General features: G+C 35.4%; 1 protein-coding gene across 7 annotated transcripts in view; it reads right to left on the minus strand.

The window, feature by feature from the left end:
- Positions 1-12,699, minus strand: part of ARL15 (ARF like GTPase 15) — a 219,082-nt gene that overhangs the window by 135,769 nt on the left and 70,614 nt on the right. For all 7 annotated transcript variants that reach the window (XM_084503120.1, XM_084503124.1, XM_084503123.1 and 4 more), the window contains 2 exons: positions 4,785-4,929; positions 2,036-2,095 (listed from right to left, as the gene is read on the minus strand). In XM_084503120.1, the coding sequence (XP_084359246.1) occupies positions 2,036-2,095; positions 4,785-4,929 (205 nt within the window). The remainder of the gene's footprint in view (positions 1-2,035; positions 2,096-4,784; positions 4,930-12,699) is intronic.

The following is a 12,699-nucleotide window of genomic DNA, read 5'->3' on the forward strand; positions in this document are numbered from 1 at the left end:
ACAGAGAAAGTTAATAAATTAACTTTAATATAATAAACGCTAACATTTTGTTAGCGTTTTTAGAATCAGTAAGAATAAAAAGAGCTATTCTCATCCAAAAATCATTAATTTAAATTTGACCAGGTTTAAAGAGGCTTACTAAAAAAAAAAAACAAAAACAAAACAAAACAAAACAAAAAAAAAAAAAAAAAAAAAAAAAAAAAAACACCCACAACTGTAAATTATTAGGTGGCCTCCAGTTTGGGCCTATAATCTTGACATAGGCCTAAGTATCCACATCATGACAACTGCCCTGATTTTATATTCTGCTCTGACAGCATTACAGCACTGAATGATTGAATAAATATACTGAATAAATGGTGGATGCAGGTTCTGGATCTCAAGGCTGGAAAGAAACTTCTTAGAGCCAAAAAAAACAAAAACAAAAACAAACAAAAAAACCACTTCATAGTGCCTTTGCACCTTCATTATCTGTCTTGAGAATAAACCTCAGCATTCAGTATCCCAAATTTCTTTTATTAAAACAGTGTTAGAAATTTCCAAACAATACATTAGCATGCTTTACTTTTCCATTCTTTCCCCGCTCTTCCTTATGTTCATCAAACACAGTTTTATTCATAATTTTCACCAGAGATTACTGCACCATAGCAGTAAATCATCAAACCTATAATTTGTTTTTACACCATTACTCAGTTAAGTTGTGTAATTCAGAGAGATGTTTCAAGTTACCATAGTAAGAGTGCCTTCTGAAAGAACATGGTTTGGGGCACACCACATCTTCACAGTAATTCAAACTATAGACAGTATTTTATGGACAACGTTTTTGGAAGAAAGTGGTACTTTAATTTCACAAAAAGCAGGAAGGAATTGTGGTGTATCAAAATAAAAATAATAAAAAATAGGAAGTTCAGCTTGGTCAGTAACTAAAGGAAGATTTCTTTTCAAATAATTCAAGCAAATAAAGGAAGAGTTCTTTTTCAAGTAATTCAAGCAGGCCTAAGTTTGATTTGAAAGCTATATATTCTTACTCGGAATCAAATGTTTATAAATTAAACATTTAATATTTACGGAATTGAATGAAAACACTGATTTCTGGTAGGGAGGCAGTCTAGCTTAACAAATAAAAATAATAAAAAAGCAAAAACAGGATTTTTGCTTTGTTTTAATATTCTAGTATCGTGTTCTTTAAAAAAAAAAAAATATGCAAAAAGCACAGCAAACTTTGTTCCATGTCCCAAACCTTGAAGACTGATGAAGAAATAATCAAACCAGAACAGATGAAAGAAGACAACTGTTTTCTATGCGCTTTGCATGAAGTTTTACAATCCCTACAGAAATGAAGAAACAAAATCTGTCTTCATTAGCCGCTCCAGCAGTCAACCAGCACACTCAAAACTAGCACCATCTTCGACCTCAAGGAAGGATATTGGTTCAGCCAAACAAAAAGGATACTACACAGTCAGCATCTGTTTCACATAACTGCTTGGCTGCTGAATACAAGAACCTTAAACAGTATGACTTTTGCTCTTTATTTTCCTTAAATATTGGCTGTTACTACTTTGGTGTACAAACATATATGAAGCTTTCAATTTTCAGTCACCTAAGCCTAAAAGATAATTTTAAAATAGAGTATCAAAAATTAAAACTATATGGAATTTCATGCTTTGAATAGCATGCAAGAATGGACAGTGATTTTTAAAAACAGATGCCCCTGTCTTCCTCCACGTTTCCCTCCAGCTTTCCAAGATTAAATGCCTGGACTAGACCTTCAAACTAAAGGGAATTTAGATAATAATGCCTTAACAAATGAATAATTAAAAAAAAACATAGGCTTATCTTTGATAACACCATAGGCAGAAACTACTACTTTTTACTTTCTTTTCAATCTTTCTCAACTTTATGTACTGTTGTGAAAAATGGATTTTAAATTCCAGCCCCAATGATTTATCATTTTTAAATCTAAAACAGCTAATATTTTGGTATGATGAGATTTAGACACTGTATCTTTTCATAATCAAAAGAATAAATGCTATACCTCCAAGTTCTTTTACATTCAAGATGGCATTCTGGAATGGCACTGCTTTTATGCTAAAACCTAAAAACAGAAAAGAGATTAAAATGCGATTTGTCAAAGAGGCCATTTGAAATCAATTCCATACATTTAGAAAAGACTACATTTTTCACCAAAAAAAACACAAAACAAAACATAGCGCAATATTTTGCATATGAAATTCTGTTTAAATATGATGTTTTTGCATCGTATTTAAACCCCAGTTGCAGGGTGCAGGGAGACAAATCAGCAAGAGCTAAGACATTTACAGAGATACAATTTACTAGCTGGCATACATTAAACACAGCACAAAATTTTCACCCAAGTCATCTACCATTTGGTAAGGAGATAGAATGAAATACATTTTTATACAATAATCTTTTAATGCAGCTGGAATTGAAGCTTAGATTTCAAATTGCCAATAACATGATGTGATTCTTGTACAATTTTTTAGGAAACGTGGAAGATAATGTGTTATTTAAATCACTTCGTCTTACGTTTAAACGTCACAGGTTTTAGTTACACTTAGAGCATTAATCCTGTCTATAAATATTATTAACAGAAAGATCCTTTTGCAGTGCTGAGTGGTATTTACTAAAGTGGTTTCAAGCACACTAGAAGTATCTGTGAATCTTCTATTAGCCTGTTATATGCTTAAATATATATATATAGTAATTGATGTTTTCTTCTACCTGGAAATTAAGACAGCCAAAAGAAAGGTAATTAGCAAGGCTTGCAGCAAACCATCACTGTACTACATCCTAAACTATAGATACATATGGACATGTACATGTATATAAGAAAAACCACATCTATTCTTTCAGCATAAAATGTCCAGATAGACATTGAATTTATTTCCACTATCACAAGCAGTTTCATGATTACATACCTACAAACTAAGTTAACCAGTTTTCAAGAATGTGTGTCGCTCTGCGTTCATTAGCTATCATTTAACACACACACACAGAATTTGTTCTCCCAGATCAGACCAATAAGGTATTCCCGTACCCTAACTCCAACCCCAATCACTGTAAGGTGCAGAACAGGAAAGTGCAAGAAATTCTGAAAGGGATAATTTTGAAATGGCTTGTTGTCTTAAAATAATTCCTAAACTATTCCTAGAAAACTAAGAACTGGAATGGACATGAATGGACTTGATGAGAAAATCAAAAATACAGGGTATGGTTTGAAAACCAAATGGAGAAGCTGTCATGTATTTACTGATTCTCAGTCATATTTTCTAATCTAGCAAAGGTTACAAATAGATACATTTGTTATAAACTGAGCATCCTAGAGAGTTACCCTTTTGATTTGGATGCCACCCAGTTTTCTCTGGGGTCCATTTGCTTTGCTCAAAGTTGCCTAACTACACAATAAGATTTTGATGCTACTATCTAGAAACATGTAAGAAACTTATTTTTTAAATGAGTTGTATTTATATTATTTCCTTTGATAGATTGATATTGCTGTTTACATTGCTGTTACTATTTCTTTCAGGGTCCAAAGTGTTAAAGTTTATTTTGCACTAATTTCAGGTGAACTCCAAAGATAAAGAGAAAAAATGACAAATTGCTCAACAATTTCCTGCTAACCTTTTGAATTAGGCATTGACATCTTCTCCACGCAATGAGGTGTCAGATCATTTTAGCATTCCTAATTACACCACGATAATGGATTAATTATGCATTCTTGTACCTGTTTTACTTTGTTTACTTACTATTTTATTAAATAACCTTGTGTTCTTGTAATTCAAGCAAAGACACACTGAAAACCAGTTCATGTCCATGTAAGCTGTGCTTACAGCTTCAGTATAAAGCCATAAAACAAACTATACACACAAGTTACTCGCACAACACTCACTATCTGTTCCCCCTGCAATTCAACCTTAATAAACTGCTGTAGCCACACATCCAGATTTCTTCCATCTCTGCGGTCCTAATCTGTCTTCTTTTTGAACCTGGGAGGCAGGTATTCCTTTTATCCCTTTTTCTTATTCTACAAGGTTTTTTGTTTGTTTTATTTTGTCTTGGGCTTTTTTTTTGTTTTTTGCATATTTTTTTTCAATATTAAATACTTCTGGTTCTTTTATATCAGCATGCATATTCAAATTTTTGCAGCTAAGAAGCCTTTTAGCTGTTGTTGTGCCTGTTTCTACACATCTTTTCAATACCACTCAAACTTTTTGTAAATAATCTGCTCTTACTACATAAACAAGTTTCTTTGCTGATCTAAAAGGAAGGATTATCACCAGAAATAATTTCCATTATGTTAGTCTTTTGTATGCCAGCATATACCACAAAGAAGAACTGACCAATTATAAGAAATTAAGTATGATGTAATTTTCAGAGCTTCACTACCCCATGCTAATTTATATTATGTTCTCTATTCTGATTGTATAACAAGACTGCTCAAAAGCCAACACTAAAGAGAAGAAAGAAACCTTTTAATGTCTGTCTCCAGCAAACTGCTATTGTCTGTTTCATAAGGTTCTATTTTATTAGACCACAATGTCTGCTTTGACTTTTGACATATTCCAAATTGTATGCTTTCATGGATATTCCCCAATGTACAGCCGAACATGGAGAGTAAAGTTGGGTTAGCTTCAAAACAATACATTATTTATCTTCAAAAGCAAGATTAAACTGAAGTTCTCTACTGCCATTGCTGTGTGTTTCAGAAATTAACTTTTGGCAACACCAAAAGCACACACCATGGAATAAAGGCAGCATCCTACCTGTAGTAGACACTATATTCTCTGGGCTTTCACTGCAAAGCTGTGACAGAAGACTTGTCTTGCCGGAACCAGTGAGGCCTATGCAAACCAAGTCGTATTCAGGTCGTGGTGGTGGTGGTCCCTTGCAGCAAAGTGCTCTAAAACACTGCCAGGAGGAAACACAAGAGGAAGAAATTACTTCTTTTTTTGCAAATATTTATTCAACAAGATTTTAAAATCAGATTTATAAGTTGAAAGGTGCTAGACAGAAGCAAAATATTAGTCTAACTTACTGTTTTGGCAAAATCAGCAGTTAATAGAGTGAGATCAGCTCAACTAAAATCTAGAACAGCTTTACAACAAAATTTAAATATACCTGTTAACTTTTCACCTAAACCTCATGGAGCTGGATTGAAGAAAGTGACTTGAATTTCTTGAATAGCATGAACAGTGCACATACAGTGAAATGTATGAGCTCTACTTTACTCTGCAGTCGGGTATTCATGAGTTTGCTTCCAGAAGGAAAACTGGTAGAAAACTCCTGTGCTAACTTAATGCAGTACCTGCTGTGAACATCAAAGCAGCTTCTGAACAGCTGCTGACCAGGCTTACCCTGTTGTCACAAGAAAGAATCAGAGAGCTTTGCTCCACTGATTTCCTTCCTGGGCTTGCTTTGTCATGTGCGTAGAAGGAGTAAAGTACTTGTCCTACCCAACAATTTCAGCTGTTAAAGAGTATAGCTTGCAAGAAATATATTTTGCTGGACATAGTTCTGGCCATAAAAATGCAGATCTCTCACTGTTCCCTGGAGAAGTGAATTAATCACAACAAAGAATATAAATCACTTACACAAAGCCTACTTTAGAGTTCTGCTCACGTCTCTTAAATAATATTGCCAAAATAGGCCAGACCCATCCAACAGGTCCCTTAAGCCCTTAGTAAGGCTCATTAGATCCTTCTTTATACATTATATGGAAAACTTTTACATAAAAAAACTAAAATCATACCATTGTGGGATAGCTAGCAATTCTGTATTTAAGGTGTAAGTCCAAGATACATCCTCTCCACCCCAAAATATGTAAGTACTTTTCCCCAATATCTGCTACCTTCACGTAAGAATACATCTGCTATAACAAGTACCAGAAAACGTGTCTGTGCAGCCATTCCTTCTCTCTCTCATGCCTTTTGTCTTTACATGGTCCTAGCTTTTGAACCTCCAGCAACAGATATCTGAGTCTCCACAACTATACCAAGAGTGCAGCTGATTACTAGATTTAATTCATTTTTACCATCTTAACCACAACTAATCACAGCACTGGGTAAATAAGCTCAGTCTTTACAAACACATTCTAGTACTTGTCTATGTGACTACCCATCCCCTTTCATTGATGACAACTGCAGGAAACAAGAAACTGAAGAGTAGTAAGACACTGCAGCAAATAGCAGGTTCTGGGACTATGAGCAGGCCATCTAAGGATAGCGTGATTATGAAAAGATAGTTCATTATGACTATGGAAGTTTTATTGGTTTCCTTCTGCATAGATGTTAAATTATTCTATTTACATGTATATTGTAGCCATACCAGCAGCACGATTGAGGCTTTTTTTTTCAAGAGAATTCTTAATGTCCAATGTCTCACATTTTAATGGATACTTGTAATAATATATTTTAATTCTGTAAACTTGTTCTACAGTGTTCCTGCTCAAGCTCAATGAACAACTCTACCACCGAAAACATCACTATACAAACAGAGCGGTAACTGCAGTCCTGTTTTCTCAGCAGCTTAAAGTTACATGGCCCTAAACTAAACCAGGGATATCCAGTAGAGACTAAGCCTCCACGTTTACCACTTTGGCAGCTGCATCCAGCAGCTCCACAAGAACTGTGGAAGAGGAGAAAATTCAGTGGTCACAGAACAAGAAATAAAACTACATCCTATGTTCTGTTTTTGGTTATGAACAGGAAGTGCATTCTGAGATATTTCATTAAGCGTGGACTAAAGCCGTGCTATTATTTAAGATGTCATATATTATACTTCAGTCAGAAATGCACGGTGTTGCAAGGAATGTGTGTAAGGTGTAAAGAAGCCATTCCCAAAACCCAAAGCACAAACATATAAACAATATTTAGAGTTGTTCAATCCACTATTAACTCTCAGTCACTTCCAAAACCAAGGTGCTCCATTTGAATAATCCAAAGGATGTAAGAGAAACGCGAATTAACAGTCTAACTGGTCTTCAGATACTCGTCATATAGGAACTGCAGTTCTCTTTCACAAATACGCAAACCTGGTATGTTCAACAACTATAGCTACTGGATGGGAGAAGAAACAAGAAAAGAGAGGTAAGAGTTAATTGTTTCTGGAGAAAAAAAAAAAAAAAAAAAAAAAAAAGGAAAGAGTGGATTTGAAAGTACTTAAAATAGAACAATACAGTATCTTGCAAAAATGTATGTGTTTAGCCAGTCTTGGAAAAAAGCATCTATTAACCCAGGAAACTGGGAGCAATTAGGTACTGCAGTCTGCAGGAAAATGTACAATATTCAGTCCCACTGTTACTTTCATTTTACTAGCGTGTGTCCACATGCTGCGCGCGCAAGTTTAATGATATGTAAGAGGTAAGGGTAGAAGTTAGCCAGTCTTCCTCTTGCTTAGGGATTTCTATCCCAACCGGATTATTCCAGTTTCAGGTCGATCAGCATTTGAGCTGACAATCCTAGACAGTGGCCCTTTAAAGCCCCACAGAGGTTTCTTCTGGGAAAAGCATTAAATATTGCATCTATAGCAGGGGTGGCCAAACCCTTCTGACATATGTGCCGCTCAGAGATTGAAGCTTTGGGCAGCGAACATTCCTGAATTACTACTCTCTCCAACACATTACACTGCCTCCGGTCATTGAGTCTGTCTTCGCCTACTCATTGTACTTCTCGTTTCACTCTCCATTTTGGGGTGAAATACTCTATTATTTCTGTTTTGTTCTGGACCCATCTCCTGTCTGTTTCTTTTGTTGCTGCTATTTAATAGGGACAAACAGAAGCAAGGGATTTCATGCTTAGTTGGTTAAACACACTCACAATCACACAAAAATACCCTAACTTAGTGCAACATATAGTGCTAACAAACCAAGCGTCCAGGGTTCTTGAAATCCAGAATTAAGGCTGTAAAGCTCAACCATTCTGCTCTGCTCCCCTCCTCCTCTTGCCTATATTTATGAATATAGCCTCTCTTCACTTTTTATTTTTCAATTAAGACATTGTTGAACAAATAGACTTTTAGTACCCAGCATGCATTTCTATCCAGAGGACTGGTTAATCATCTGAAGTTGCTGACAAAATACCAAGGAAAAAAAGAAAATGTAAAGCTTACACATATTAAGCTCCATAATTCTGATATTGTACAAGACCACATAAGAACAAACGAATCTCAAACCTTAAAGAGATAATATAAAAGATAGGGTGAAAAAAAGTAGACAACTACAATACTAAAGATAGGAAACAACTGGAGAAAGCAGCAGAGTAATTTTATGCAAATAATGAAACGTTCAAGGCACTTGAATGAAGTTATGCACAGCTAGGAGAGAGGAAAAGGAATATATAATAAACTACATTTAAACTGCATGAATACATACGTAGTTAACCAGTGCTAGGTTAAAGATTGGACTCAGTAATATTAGAGGCCTTTTTCAACCTAAATGATTCAATGATTCTATGAATGCCTTGGTGTTAAAACAGTACACTGGGATCTGTGCATTTGACTATGTCAGTTGCAGCTGTAGACACTTCAGTTTCCATACTGCTGCACAGGTGGTATTAACTACTGGGGGGAGAAAAATGATGGGAAGAGGAAAAAGCTACTTATTTTAAGGCACACAACCAGTGAAAATGTTTTTGTGTTTTTTAATCAACAGGATAAGGTCCATCTTCATCATGTACATCATTATGTGCAATGATGAGGGCAAAACTGACCAGGTCACTACTCATTTGTGGCTACCACCAGAAATTAATACTCACATAGCCACTGCCATCCAGAAGTGATCTTCAGCACAGACAAAAATATTGAAATTGTAATCAGTAGCCTTCTTTGATAGACCACAACCTGATTTAACAATCACCACTATGCTCAGGCTCCTCCATCATTATGGACTAATGATCCAAATCCAGCAGAGGGACCTCAGCTCAAAACCTACTGACAAAGTAGATCTTATTGTTTAACCTGCCTAATCTTCATGTGCACGTGGTAAGCTCACTGGCTGAAACCAAAGGAGAGTCCCTCTTCACGGCCTAAACACAATTTCAATTTTATATTGGCTTATTGCAACAGAAAGGCAGACAGGTATATGGCAATATAGACAAGGTAACATAAACCAGGACAAATTATCAAAAAAAGCAAGGCAATTTCATAGAACAAACATAGTCCTAGTAGCATCCTACATTACGGAAATGTTGCAGGACCATAAAATAGCAACAAACTGCTTGGAGGGGAAGCTCGACTTCTTCCCTCAGACCCATAAGAAAGAAATACATTTGGGTTCATTCACTGAAATTATTCAACATCCACTGTCCAACACTTCTCAGTATTTCAGAGGAACTACAGTCCTAGATTCTCAAAAAAAGCAACCACATTTCAGAACTCTTTCAATACCTATATGCTATATGTATACCTGCTGAACTAGACATAAGGCTTAAGTACCAAAACCATACAAATGATGTAGGTCTATTCTTCAAAATGTTTGACAACTCTGCTACCAGCAGAGGAAGCTTGTAGCAAATTAGGTCAAGAAAAATGAACTGGATGGCTTCTAACAAGCCAGATATGACAGTGCTATTCAGAGTACATCATTTCAAAGACTTCCTGGTCATGATGCAATCTTCCTTTGGGTGAAGATGATAAAATCGCAGTTGGTGGAATTCTGTCCAAAACATAGAACTTACTAATTTCTCAAGCAAATAAAGTCCTCACTAGTTTAAGGATAAAATAAAGGCTTCAAGTCAATTATTTTTGATGATCAAGATCCTCAATTTCACATTGCACAAGCATGAAGGACAGTATCTTTGCATTTGGGCAGAAGGTACAGGATCTTTCGCCCTTATCTTCCAGTGAGAGGGACTGCTCCAGGGTAAAGGCTTCATCTAGAAGTTCAGGGCTTTAGCTACAAGGAAAATTCTTTGAATGCAGTCAAGTTTGTGTGCTACAAAACATAATAATCCTGGGAAAAAAAGAAAAAAAAACACAAAACAAACAACTGTAAGGCAATGGTAGTCCTTCTCCTTGAAACTATAAGCCAAAAGGAATCACTAAACCTCGTGCTCAAAATGGAAAATGTAACTTTCTGACCTTAAACTCCCAGGCACTTCCCCATAAATAACAGAAGAGCAGGAACAAAATTATGACCCTCCACTTCATTCACACTGTCCTCGAAGAAAGCACTGAGAAAAACAAGCATCAGGGTTCTGGATGTGCTTAGACATTCACTATAGAAGTATGATGTAAAAGCCTAACAAAATGAAACGGCATATGCACAGGTCATGCTGAGTCAACAGAAGAGCTGAACATAGGCACAGGTGCTACTCTGAACAGGAGACTTCATGGCAGTGACGGATCAAGCTCCAAGGGGGTTCTCAAACACTTCTAAGTTTCATCAAGTGTAGAGCTATTGCTCAATTTGTCTCCCTTCTGATGGTTTGCTTTCCATTTATTTCCCTGCACAAGAATAAGTCATATTTCAACCCTTCAGTCCATTCAAATCTAACAGCAAGAGACAAAGGTGAACAGAAGCCTTATGAACAAAAGTTTTTGCAAACAGTTTCACTACCTAAGAAAATATTGAAAAAGCCCTAAAAATCAATGCACAAAAGGCAGTAGCAACACCACAAAAATGGACAAAGTTAAGGATGCAGCACTACCCGTCATTTCTAATTTCTAGCTAGTAAAGATACAAAATACATACAGACTCCCCCCCAACCCACTCCCCCACAAAAAATTAGCGTAGAACTAACAGGCTTGCTAAAAGCCATCTATTTCCAGGTTTCCAGCCAAAATAAATAAATAAACAAACAAACAATAAAAAAAAGCTTTTCCATGTTTCATTTATGTTACAAGGTACGTTACAGAACTGTGTTTTCTTTTGTTCAGCAAAGCAGGCATTATTTGTGTTTCATACTGGATCACAAAATCCAGAAAAAAATAATATTGACCACCTGGTATTCTTTGATTTTTCTAATTAACACTGACTAAATGTCAACAGCACGCTGTTTTTCTTTCTTCGCCCAGAAAAATATTTGGTACCCAAGACCCTAGGCAGCCTTATTTTATATACACACACTACACGTGGTATTATTTCTGTAATACTATACGAAAGAATTTATGGTAATACTCCAATTCAAATCCCATTTCCAAATGGGTATAGGAACCTAAAAGAAACAAAAATTAGAGAAATACTTGCAAAAAAATTAAAACTTGCAATGTATTACTTATTTAAAAGGAAAAACAAACAAAGTAAATAAATAAATAAATAAATAAATAAAAAACCTGCTGCTGCCCTAATTCAAACTGCAATAGGAGTCTCAGTCCTCATGGTAAAAGCTCCCTCATCATACCTGAAGTGAGATTTATGGGATCACACTGGGACTTATGCAGCAAGACAGTTTGAAGAAATTTCAACTATGGTAAAATAAACATAAATAAATTCATTTGAAATGTAGTTGGAAAAAGCAGAAAAGGAGATGGCCACAAAATGACCCAGGATGATAAGTGAGAAGTGTGCAGAAGTGTCTCAATGAAGACATAGGTGATACCATTTAATACATACCCAAGAAAAGTAACAAGATCTGAATTTTCATATACTGATTGTATTGAAAGAATACAATATTACTGAAATTTCAGTAACATTATAGAAATAGACAAATGCCAGAGATTTTTTTCTATCAAGCTTCAGCCCACACTTCCAGAATTGTTGGGCATCATAAGCATAATTAAAAATAAACAACTCACAGGTTGCGTGCGAGTCTCTGAGTGTATTATATATATATACATATATATATATACATATATATATATACACACACAAACACACACACACATATATGTGTGTATATATATACACACACATACATATATTTAAAGAAGAAACCTCAAGAAATTCCAAGTGAGTTTTGAGGGAAAAAGAAAAAGTATTTCATGTTTACTTGAGGCAATGTTTCCTCTGAGATTTATCCCCAGGATATGTCTTGTTCTTTCTTATGAAAGAATTCAATACTAACGTTTGCCATCAAACCTGAAACCAAAGAGGACAAATCTCTAGAGACAAGAGACCAGACTATTTCCTCTGAAGTCCAGTCCTACTGAACATGTACATAGCTGGGTAGAAGGTCAAGTAAAAAGAGATTGTGGATACCTGTCAAAGAAAAACTGTACAGAACAAAATAGTAGAGAAGAACCCAAATATCCCATTGATAAAGAATACTAGAATTATTTGGGAAAGTACCAGAGAGCAAAATTAAACAGAATTGTGATACTGTAACAGTACATTAAAAATAAAAGTATAGTTTCTACTGTCATTTTTATATTTATTTGCTCAGATAATAATTCTCTCTTTGCTCATATCATAGAAGAAATATAGCGTAACTATCCCAGCCAAAACCAGGACACAAATTTAGGTGCTGACCAACCAAGAAGTTAGCAAACTGATGAATGTTTGGTTGCTCTAAAAATTAACAGGAGGCAAAGAAAAGAAGATACTAGTAAAGACTGATGTAAAAAAAAAAAAAAAAGTTACTAAATTAGAAACAGTCTATGCAGTTAACATTGAAATATAAGGAGTGTGCTTTACGAATGTATATACAGTCTAACAGGAATTAATGGGAGGATTTAGATAAAAGGAAGAAGTGGACCAGAGAATAACGATAGCTTGATTTTGCAGGCGGCGCAAGTTTTACAGCC

This window comes from Aythya ferina (genome assembly GCF_964211825.1).
Source record: "Aythya ferina genome assembly, chromosome: Z".
Lineage (NCBI taxonomy): Eukaryota > Metazoa > Chordata > Aves > Anseriformes > Anatidae > Aythya > Aythya ferina.